General features: G+C 42.6%; 1 protein-coding gene across 1 annotated transcript in view; it reads left to right on the plus strand.

The window, feature by feature from the left end:
- The first annotated feature begins 558 nt into the window (after window positions 1-558).
- The window catches only part of LOC120034082 (sodium channel protein type 4 subunit alpha B-like), a 35,759-nt gene continuing 24,111 nt past the window's right edge, over window positions 559-12,206 (plus strand). The window contains exons 1-6 of the mRNA XM_038980508.1: window positions 559-581; window positions 3,535-3,715; window positions 3,932-4,069; window positions 4,437-4,555; window positions 10,172-10,261; window positions 10,536-10,664. Of these exons, the coding sequence (XP_038836436.1) occupies window positions 574-581; window positions 3,535-3,715; window positions 3,932-4,069; window positions 4,437-4,555; window positions 10,172-10,261; window positions 10,536-10,664 (665 nt within the window). The 5' untranslated portion in view covers window positions 559-573. The remainder of the gene's footprint in view (window positions 582-3,534; window positions 3,716-3,931; window positions 4,070-4,436; window positions 4,556-10,171; window positions 10,262-10,535; window positions 10,665-12,206) is intronic.

A 12,206-nucleotide genomic window follows, 5' to 3' on the forward strand; every position in this document is an offset into this window, starting at 1 on the left:
AACACCATGGGACCACGCAGCCGTCATACCGCTCAGGAAGGAGACGCGTTCGGTCTCCTAGAGGTGAATGTACTTTGGTGCAAAAAGTGCAAATAAATTCCAGAACAACAGCAAAGGACCGTGTGAAGATGCTGGAGGAAACGGGTACAAAAGTATCTATATTGACAGTAAAACGAGTCCTATATCGACATAACCTGAAAGGCCGCTCAGCAAGGAAGAAGCCACTGCTCCAAAACCGCCATAAAAAGCCAGACTGCGGTTTGCAACTGCACATGGGGACAAAGATCGGACTTTTTTGAGAAATTTCCTCTGGTCTGATGAAACAAAAATAGACCTGTTTGGCCATAATGACCATTTTTATGTTTGGAGGAAAAAGGGGGATGCTTGCAAGCTGAAGAACACCATCCCAACCGTGAAGCACGGGGGTGGCAGCATCATGTTGTGGGGTTGCTTTGCTGCAGGAGGGACTATTGCACTTCACAAAATAGGAAGGAAAATGATGTGGATATATTGAAGCAACATCTCAAGACATCAGTCAGGAAGTTAAAGCTTGGTCGCAAATGGGTCTTCCAAATGGACAATGACTCAAAGCATACTTCCAAAGTTGTGGCAAAATGGCTTAAGGACAACAAAGTCAAGGTATTGGAGTGGCTATCACAAAGCCCTGACCTCAATCCTATAGAACATTTGTGGGCAGAACTGAAAAGTGTGTGTGAGCAAAGAGGCCTACAAACCTGACTCAGTTACACCAGCTCTGTCAGGAGGAATGGGCCAAAATTTACCCAACTTATTGTGGGAGGCTTGTGGAAGGCTACCCGAAATGTTTGACCCAAGTCAAGCAATTTAAAGGCAGTGCTACCAAATACTAATTGAGTGTATGTAAACTTTTGACCCACTGGGAATGTGATGAACTAAATAAAAGCTGAAATAAATCATTCTCTCTACTATTATTCTGACATTTCACATTCTTAAAATAAAGTGGTGATCCTAACTGACCTAAGACAGGGAATTCATTTTTACTAGGATTACATGTCAGGAGTTGTTAAAAACTGAGTTTAAATGTATTTGGCTAAGGTGTATGTAAACTTCCGACTTCAACTGTAAGTCTTGGTGGGGCAAATAATAAAAATAAAAGTACGATGCACGCCATCAAAGCCACAACACAACACTAATCAATACATGAATTGCACAATAACAGTGACAAACAATGCCCACAAACTGCTAGGGCCTACATAAAGCTGCACCAACAGCAGTCCCAACATCTTACCACTGCTACACCAGGCTATCAGCGGAGCCTTGTCTGGCAGCGAAACACTTCATTCAGCCTCATTTACTGCCTTTAAAAAAACATAGCTGATATGGCTGACTTGCTTAAACAAATGTGGTTTCTAATGAGATGTACAAACTATGGCATAAGGGGATGACAAGCGGATAAGAGGCAATCCGTAATTTCGATTAAGACATTAATGAGCGAGCTAGGACGGAAGTAGTCAATATAACAATTTTATTTTTAAAAAAAATTGCACTTTTGAAATGGACAGCGATAGAATTCAGAACCTGGGCCGTTCTTACAGTGTTCTCCCTGTACACCAAGTCAGAAACATAGGATAAATTAAGGGAGCATATAAGCAGACAATGAAAGCTCTTACAATATTCAATGATTACATTTCTCTAAAACAGGTTATAGGCTACATGTGCATCACCAAGTCAAAACAGTAGGCGAAATTAAGAGGGGAAAATAGACCAAATTATTAGAGTGAGGCACATGGGCTACTAATAGCGTACTACACAACATACACTTAGTATTACTTTCTTGGCTACAGTATACATATCTCCCTGGTATATTACATATGTTTTATGCAGCAGCATACAATAGATTTTTGGAGTCACCTTCTTGTGCTGTGCTCACTTGAACAGGAAGGTGACGCGGCTGCCCTTCGTGGTCAAATTTTGTCATCAAAGTCTGGCATTATCTGGACTTATGGTGCTTTCAAAATAACTGGGAACTCGGGGGAAAAAACAAGGTCGAATCATGATGATGTCATTGATCTTCAGGTCGTAGCTCGAGTTGGATGACCGTTCAAAACGTATTTTCCCAGTCGGAGCTTGATTATTCCCAACTTCTCATTTGTCTTGAACTCACTGAAGTCAATTTTTTGCAGTTCCGAGTTAACAGTTGTTTTGAGTGCGGCACACATCATGCTTCATTGACAGCATGGCCAATGTTAAATGTCTATCATTTGAAACTTGGAAAAGAGCCCCTTAATCCCAGATTTGGGACCACACCGCCACTCCACTGAATAGCAGGCTAGTGATTACTTTGCAATACTTGCAGAGTTAGCCACTGTCACTGATTCCTTCCAAACCACTCATTGTTGAATTTGCGATTTCCAACTTGTGCAGTGTTAATGTCCAATGGCCGATGAGCACCGATACATTTTATCTATAATTTCTCTTAATTATTTCTCTTCATATGACAAGGAATAAAAAGGATTTGCCAGTAGATTGTCGACTTGATTCATGATGATGACTGATAGCTAAGATTTTGAAAGTATGATGTTGACATGATCAGTCCAATCAAAGCTACTGTACATATAACGTGATTTCACGTCATTTTATCTGTGGCCAATGACCTTGAGCCTTCTTGGATGGGCACTTCTAATGTAACTCTATGGCAGCACCCAAGTGGCTTTAATTTTCTAGGTCTACCCTTAGACTTGGCGGTGACGTAGTGTCCCCATGAGTGACAGAACACTGAGCCAATCACGGCGCAACGCTCCCTATTTTCTGCTGGCTTGCCCCACCACCACAGAAAGCACTGAGCTAGGCTGAAACCTGCATTTTGGAGCTGCCTTACTCAAGAAAACAAAAAAGAGACTGTTGGTATGCGGCTTTATTAACTCAATTATATATATATATTATAATTTTTTACATTGTTTGCAAACTGATATGTGACACGTATTAATGCCAAAATAACATGCAAAACAGGCAAGCCCCCCCCAAAAAAGAATGTAGATATTTTGGGGGGATAAAAAATTTGGCAAAAAATGTGGGACTCAAGTCGGGCTGACCTGACCTGAATGATGGGTCGCCACTGGCGTGCAAGCACACATGTGGAGCCACCAGCCACACTGCCTTGGTATAGTTAATATGGTATTATTTAGAAGTTGTCTTGTCATTGTAAAGGAGTTTCTGTTGACGAAAGGGAAGAGGATTCTGTAAAGTAGTTTCAAGGCTACGGATTGTTGTAAAAAGTACAGATGAAGGCTTGGCTGCTCAAAAACACAGAAAAGGACCCACATGTCTGAGTTCACATTTCAGCTGAAGCTGCTGCACAGTGTCCTCACCCAGTCTTTTCTCTTTGTACCTGTCCCTCTCCATGAAATACCCTTATGAAACAATATGCCAAAACATTTTAAAGATGTATTTTTTCAACTTCCATTTTCATGCCTAATATCTTTTCATCTTCCTGATCCATCCCTCCAACTCACAGCACACTAGTTAAATTAAGGTTACATAAAAAAAAAAAAACCTGCTGAGAGACCCCGGTGTGGTTGCATTTCTCGCCCAGCAGAATGCCAAGATGGTCGCCCTGCTCCCTCCCACAGGCACCGAAGTGTTTCGCCGCTTCACCCTTGAGTCGCTGGCGGAGATCGAGAGGCGGATGGCCGAAGAAGCAGAGGAGCAGGAGAGAAAAAAGGCCCTGAACATTGAGGTATATTTAACATTTGAGTCATTTTGCAGACACTCATCCAGATTCCAGAGTGACTTTACAATCAGTGGATTTAAATAAGGTAGTTAAAATGACCATATATCACAGTCAAGCCATTGCAAGTAAAACGTTCTTTCAAAATTGCTGCTATCCGCAAAACCAGTGCTCGTAAGAAATGGTAAAGAGTTTGTGATCATGTTTTTTTGTACCTTTCCGGAGGTGGCAGAGGAGGACCTGCCAAAGCCAGCCGTCGACCTGGAGGCCGGCAAGGCCCTGCCATTCATCTACGGAGACCCGCCACCTGAACTGTTCAACACGCCCCTGGAGGAACTGGATCCTTTCTACAAATCACACAAAGTGAGCATTACAGACCATGTCCCTTAGTGGCCTGAGGACTGAGTGTCCACAGAACCAGACATATTCATAAAGTGAGCACTGCAGACCATGTCCCTTAGTGGCCCGAGGACTGAGTGTCCACAGAACCAGACATCATCACAAAGTTATTTCCTTTACAATAAGCTCAAATCAGAGGTATATTTACCCATTCCAAGTAATATTATCATATTGTTATTATTCAGAGGGTAAATGCCCTCTGATTTACAACAATTACAACAAACTCTATTTTGCTAATATCCTTGAGACAAACATCAAGACATTCAATTAAAGTAAAGATGATATTAGACTTCCAATACTTCTTCACTAATCTTTACTTCTTGTTTTTCAGACCTTTATTGTCATCACCAAAGGGAATACAATATTCAGGTTCAATGCTGAGCCTGCCTGCTATATTCTAACACCCTTCAGTATTCTCAGGAGAGGATCCATCAAAATTCTCATACATTCATATCCTTTCAATACAAGTATCTCACTGATCTACATTATAAATACATATAACTTAGGATCCTGCTGAATGTTCAGAGTCCAAGAAATGTGCTACTGTGTGTGTGTGTGTGTGTGTGTGTGTGTGTGTGTGTGTGTGTGTGTGTGTGTGTGTGTGTGTGTGTGTGTGTGTGTGTGTGTGTGTGTGTGTGTGTGTGTGTGTGTGTGTGTGTGTGTGTGTGTGTGTGTGTGTGTGCAAAGGTGTGGAGAATCAGAGCAGGTGGTTAGTCCAGTTCAGAAGTGTTCAGCAGTCTGATGTCCTGTAGATAGAAACTGTCTCTGAGCCTGTTGTTATCAGACCTCATGCTCAGATACCATGTGGCCGACAGTAAGGGAGTGAACAGCTTGAGGCTGGGGTGTGTGGGGTCCTTGATGATGCGGCTGGCCTTCCTCATCACCATTTCGAGTAGATGTCCTGGATGGGTGGGGGCACTGAGCCATCTTCACTACTCACTGGAGGGCCTTGCAGTCATGGATGGAGTAATTCCTGTATCAGGCCGTGATGCAACCAGTCAGGATGCTCTCGATGGTGTAGCAGTAGTATATGAAGAGGACCCGGGTGGCATTGCGGATTTCTTCAGCCACCTTAGGAAGTAGAGACACTGTTGTGCCCTCTTGACAAGAGTGGTGGGGTTGTTGGTCCATGTCATGTCTTTGGTGATGTGAACACTGAGGAACTGAAAACTGCTGAGTCTCTCTACTGCAGTCCTGTTGATGTGGATCGGACATGTTCCCTCCTCTGTTTCCTGAAGTCAATAATCAACTCTTTTGTTTTGCTGACTTTGAGGGAGAGGTTGTTGTCCTGGCACCGCAATTCCAGTTCACTTACCTCCTCCCTATATGCTGACTCGTCGTTGTTGGTTCAGGCTTACAACCTTGATGATGGAGTTGGTGTCGTGCAAAGCCACACAGTCGTGTGTGAACAGGGAGTACAGCAGAGGGCTGAGGACACACCCCTGGGGGGCCCCTGTGTTAAGAGTCAGTGTGGAGGAGGTGTTGTTGCCAATCCTCACAGTCTGTGGTCTGCCCGTCAGGAAGTCCAGCATCCAGTGCAGAGAGTGGTGTCCAGACGCAGAGTTCTGAGCTTGGTGTCAACAATAGTGTTGAATGCTGAACTGTAGTCAATGAACAGCATCCTCACATACAGTAGGTGTTCCTTTTGTTCAGATGTGTTACGACCGTGTGAATAGCAATGGAAATGGCATCTTCTGTGGATCTGTTGGAGCGGTAGGCAAATTGGAGTGGGTCTACTGTGCCTAGCATGCTGGCCTTGATGTGGTCCATGACCAGCTTCTCGAAGCACTTCATGACGACCGGGTGAGAGTGATGGGGCGATCGTCATTTGGGCATGTCATCTTGTTTTTCTTGGGCACTGGGACGATGGAAGTCTCTTTGAAGCAGGTGGGGACTACAGCCTGGGACAGGGACAGGTTAAAGATGTCAGAGAAGACACCCGCCAGCTGGTCAGCACACACTCCCAGGAATGCCATCTGGGCCAGAGTATTCACTCTTTTGAGAGTTTTCCTCACGTCAGCCTCGGAGAGCAAAAGCACCTGGTCATCCGTAGCAGCGAGACTCTTCCTGGATGGATCGGTATTGTCTGTCTCGAAGCGAGCATACAGTAGAATGTGTTAATCTCGTCTGGAAGGAAGGCTTCGGTGGGCACCACACTGCTGGATTTGCCTTTGTAGTCCGTGATAGTCTAGTCCTTGTCACATGCTTCACGAGTCTGAGTTGTCAAGCATCAATTCCATTTTGAGTCTGTATTGTCTATTTACTTCCCTAATGGTTTTGCGGAGCTCGTATCTTCTTGCCTTGTACGTGTCGCAAGCCACCAAGTCATCTGGGTTTGTTCTGCTGACATTGAATGCTGCAGTACGGGCACTCGGCATGGTACGGATATCTCTGTTCATCCAGGGTTTTTGGTTTGGGTATGTTCGGATTGTTAATGTGGGTACAACATCATCAACACATTTCCAAATGAAGCCTGTGACTGACGATGTACACTACCGGTCAAAAGTTTTAGAACACCTACTCATTAAATGGTTTTTCTTTATTTTTGCTATTTTCTACATTGTAGAATAATACTGAAGACATCAAAACTATTTGAGATTCTTCAAATAGCCACCCTTTGCCTTGATAACAGATTTTCACACTCTTGGCACTCTCTCAACCAGCTTCACCTGGAATGCTTTTCCAACCGTCTTGAAGGAGTTCACACATATGCTGAGCACTTGTTGGCTGCTTTTCCTTCACTCTGCGGTCCGACTCATCCCAAACCATCTCAGTTTGGTTGAGGTCGGGGGATTGTGGAGGCCAGGTCATCTGATGCAGCACTCCATCACTCTCCTTCTTGATAAAATAGCCCTTACACAGCCTGGAGGTGTGTTGGTTCATTGTCCTGTTGAAAAACAAATGATAGTCCCACTAAGTACAAACCAGATGGGATAGCCTATCGCTGCAGAATGCTGTGGTAGCCATGCTGGTTAAGTTTGCCTTGAATTCTAAATAAATCACGGAAAGTGTCACGAGCAAAGCACCCCCACACCATCACACCTCATCCTCCATGCTTTATGTTGGGAAATATATATGCGGAGATCATTCATAAACCCACACCGCGTCTCACAAAGACACAGAGGTTGGAACAAAAAATCTCAGATTTTGACTCCAGACCAAAGGACAAATTTCCACAGGTCTAATGTCCATTGCTTGTGTTTCTAGGCCCAAGCAAGTCTCTTCTTCTTATTGGTGTCCTTTAGTAGTGGTTTCTTTGCAGCAATTTGACCATGAAGGCCTGATTCACGCAGTCTCCTCTGAACAGTTGACGTTGAGATGTGTCTGTTACTTGAACTCTGTGAAGCATTTTTTTGGGATGCAATTTCTGAGGCTGGTAACTCTAATGAACTTATCCTCTGCAGCAGAGGGAACTCTGGGTCTTCCATTCCTGTGGCGGTCCTCATGAGAGCCAGTTTCATCATAGCGCTTGATGGTTTTTGCAACTGCACTTGAAGAAACGTTCAAAGTTCTTTACATTTTCTGGATTGAGTGACCTTCATGTCTTAAAGTAATGATGGACTGTCATTTCTCTTTGCTTGTTTGAGCTTTTCTTGCCATAATATGGACTTTTACCAAATAGGGCTATCTTTTGTATACCCCCCTATGTCACTACACAACTGATTGCTCGAACACATTAAGAAGGAAAGAAATTCCTCAAATTCACTTTTAAGAAGGCACACCTGTTAATTGAAATGCGTTCCAGGTGACTATCTCATAAAGCTGGTTGAGAGAATGTCAAGAGTGTGCAAAGTTGTCATCAAGGCAAAGGGTGGCTATTTGAAGAATCTCAAATATATAATATATTTGGATTTGTTTAACACTTTTTTGGTTACTACATGATTCCATATGTGTTATTCAATAGTTTTGATGTCTTCACTATTATTCTACAATGTAGAAAATAGTAAAAAAAATAAAGAAAAACCCTTGAATGAGTAGGTAGTGTATATTCCTCAATGTCAGTGGATGAGTCCTGAGTGGATGAATCTTTGAATATTTTCCAATCATTATTCTCAAAACAGTCCTGCAGCATTGAGTCTGCCTTCTCTGTCCAGCGCCCCACTATTCTCTGTGTTGGTGTCTCCCTCTTGAGTTGCTGCTTTTAGGTCAGGGAGTAGGAACAGAGAGACGTGGTCTAATTGGCTGAAGTGGGGAAGGGGGATGGCTTTGTACTTATCATAGATATTTTTTATTTACATCCCAGTTAACAATTCTAGGGAGTAAGAACGCTTTTGTAATGTTATCCGTAATGTTCCCTTAATGTTTGAGCGTCCAGTTTTCTGAGGGTTAGGAGAATTTTCCATCAATGTCCCACAAACATACTCCACGGAGTTGTATTATTTTCTAGACAACGCATAGAGCCCCGAGTTGATTATCACTTTTACACCCTGGCTATATTTTAACAGATTTGCCACTAGAAATGTGTTAATTTGCTGGTAGAAATGTGTTCAACATTCACTGAAGGAGCCAGCAAGTCAACTAGATAGCTGCAATTGTTGCGTGGTAACCAAACAAACAGACTTGCTAGCTTAGCTAACCAAACAATCAGTCCTAGCTTGCTATTATGAAAATAGAATTCAACAATACCAATACTGTTTCCAATTCGACTTTTGCTTTCAAAAGCAGCTCAAACATAGAACGTGTAAGAATGAACTATAGCCACTGAATTCTACCGTGCAAATATACAGTGCGTTATAGGGAAATACTAAATGCTCTAGAATGTCCTTCAAGCCAATCAGAAAGGAGTATTGAACAATGACATGGTGTATACAATTCTAGACACGTTTCATGGGAATGCCCTTTTGCCCTCGGAACAGCCTCAATTCATCAGGGCATGGACTCTACATGGTGTCCAAAGTGTTCAACATCGATGCTGGCCCATGTTGACTCCAATGCTTCCCACAGTTGTCCCAGTGTCAAGTTGACTGGATGTATGTTGGGTGCTGGACCATTCTTGATACACACAGGGAACTGTTGAGTGTGAAAAACCCAGCAGCGTTGCAGTTCTTGACACAAACTGGTGTGCCTGGCACCTACTACCATATCCTGTTCAAAGTCACTTAAATCTTTTGTCTTGCCCATTCACTCTCTGAATGGCACACGTACACAATCCATGTCGCAATTGTCAAGGCTTAAAACTCCTTCTTTAACCCGTCTCCTCCGCTTAATCTACACTGATTGAAGGGGATTTAACTAGCGACATCAATAAGTGATCATTGCTTTCACCTGGATAGACTATGTCACGGAAAGAGCAGTTGTCCTTGATGTTTTGTACACCTTCAGTGTATACAGTGATTATTATTCAACACCTGGGATTTGAACTCACAACCTCATGGTTCACGGCATTCAGATATTCCTGCTACACCATCATGTCTGTGTCAGTTATCAGTTCATTTGACTATTCTCTCATTATTGATTTGATTTACTTATTTCAAAATGTAAAGTTTTTCTGCATAGTTGTCTGATGTTGGTGGGGCATATTAACCTGTTTTAAGGATACTCCTGAATCACTAGGATCAACGAAAGTTTGTCTTGAGTGTACTTTTAACAGAGATGAGATTTACTTCAAAGTGCATTCACCCTATTACTTATGCATATGAAGTTCTTTCAGTTCTACATATGTGCCTAGGGAGGAGGGGTTATGGTTTGTTCTGGACAGGGCCTAACTATACTGGCCCAATAAGCACATGCCTTAGAGATATCCCTTATTGGGACAGTGGTTAGGGTGTTCGTTATTGGCGCTGGTGGCTTGGGTTTGAGACCTGCTAGGCGAGTCACCCTACTCACACGTCCTTAGCAATATATGTTAATGTCATTATTTGGCAACAGTTACAACACACCTAATTGATCAATCGATTTTTACTATCCAGTATGTCACCCATTAGCGACTACTGATTACTATATTCATATGAATCAAATATATAAATAAAATAAAATGTGTTATTAAAAAATGGACTAATTATATTGGTCCATAGAATTAGATTTGAATACCATTATATTGCCATGTTATTTCCTTAATATGGGTACATTATTTAGCATGTTCATCATGTTAACAATCATGTCCAACTGTGTGTTCATGACGATGAGTGACCCTCCGGCATGGAGTAAAACTGTTGAGTAAGTTTCAAACCTATGTAGGAGATTATTCATGTTTTGTGGAAACTATATTGACTGCTTTAGCATCCCATGTATTTTCAAGTCAGTACCTACATTTTGGGGTGGGGGCACTTTAAAAACAAACGTGTAAATGTTCATATAAATATCAGTGATTTTTTTGTAATTATTTAAAAGGTTGGTCATAACATTATTGAGAGTAATTTTGACCACTACAAAGGTTCACCAAAAGCTATTTTATAAAGCTTCTCTCTCTTCCCCTCTTTTTCTATTGCAGATATGTTTTCACTGGTATCTATACCTTTGAGGCAACAGTTAAAGTGTTGTCCAGAGGCTTCTGTGTTGGAGATTTCACATTCCTTCGAGATCCATGGAACTGGCTGGATTTTATGGTGATCAGCATGGCGTGAGTATTGGGAGAGTGATTGCCGTCAGTCGTCAGCGCAGTACCATTAGACACGGGGGCAGGTGTTAGAGTGTGTGTCTATTTGTGTTTCTTTGTGTGTCTGTGTGCATGAGTGAAGGAGTAAGGTCAAAGGTCAGGAAGGTCAAAGGACATCTCCAATGGCTTAATGAGTTTGACCTTGGCCTTGTCTGCTTCCTTACCTCTCCTCCCCCCAGGCCCCAGCACCCTATGCTCTCTCTCTCTCTCTCTCTCTCTCTCTCTCTCTCTCTCTCTCTCTCTCTCTCTCTCTCTCTCTCTCTCTCTCTCTCTCTCTCTCTCTCTCTCTCTCTCTCTCTCTCTCTCTCTCTCTCTCTCTCTCCCCATTCACTCTGTCTCTAAACCCTCTGTCTACTACATCAAATACGACGATGACTTCCACGTCCACGACCTGGTCAAAACCATCTAGAGCACAACTTTACCCGCTCAAAACCACCTAGAAAGGACTAGTCCCCCCTGCCTCCGATCCTCACACCTGTGCACTCACCTTAGGTCGAGTCCTATTTCAACTCAGTCAATTCAGGAAGTGAGGTGAAATTCAGTATTCACCAAAGTTGAAATATTGGGAAACGTCTCATTCATGACTGGAATGTCAATCCATTTCCTGAATTGACTGGATTGAAATGGAACTCTCTGCCACCATGACACTTCCCTGTCATTATTGTGGACATGTTCCCTGCCCTGTGTCTCGTCCAGGGTCAGAAGTTTGCTAAAAGTGTGAACTCTGTGACTCAGATTCGACTAGTCTTTTGTAAACAGTACAAAGCTTGCATGTATTTCCTTTTCTTTTAAGCAGCTACGTTTGATTTTGTTTGGCTAAGGAGTACTAATTGTAAATCGCTCTGGATAAGACCGTCTGCAAAATGACTCAAATATAAATATATAATATATCTCTCCATCCCTCTCTCTCCTCTCTCTCTCTCTCACTCTTTCTCTCTCCATAATGCCATTCTACACCACTTGCCTCGCTTTATCATGGAGCCCCAATGAATGAAAATATTTGTCCACTTGCAAAGGACGGTCACACACCACACTCTGGGTCTATTTATAGGTGCTCACCTCCTTCCCGGGCTTTGTTTGTCCCAGTACCAAATGGCTGAAGGTCTGTGGCGGTCCAAAGTGCTGCACTATGACTGTACTCTATATGGCCTTGGAGCCCCGATGAAAAGTAACACCATACAGTTCATCCAGCTAGTTTCAATCATGTAAATATAAGATTACAAATATTTGAGTTACTGTACATATAAGTGGGTTAAGGATCCTACTGTCAAAATCTGAAACAGAGCTTGTTTCTGTGGAGCCCAATGTGATCTAGTTTCTATCAAATGTAAAAATATGTAAGTGTCGTCCTTCTTCGAACATTGAAACTTTTGCTGGTGAGTCCCAGCCACATCATGACGTATGCCACTTCATAACTAAATCTCCATATGGTGTCTTACTGGTCTAGTCACACTCCTGCCTTCTGCAGTCAGTTTACAGATAACACTGCCATTTGGCTCTAGAAGT

The sequence above is a fragment of the Salvelinus namaycush genome, chromosome 41 (genome assembly GCF_016432855.1).
Source record: "Salvelinus namaycush isolate Seneca chromosome 41, SaNama_1.0, whole genome shotgun sequence".
Classification (NCBI taxonomy): Eukaryota; Metazoa; Chordata; class Actinopteri; order Salmoniformes; family Salmonidae; genus Salvelinus; species Salvelinus namaycush.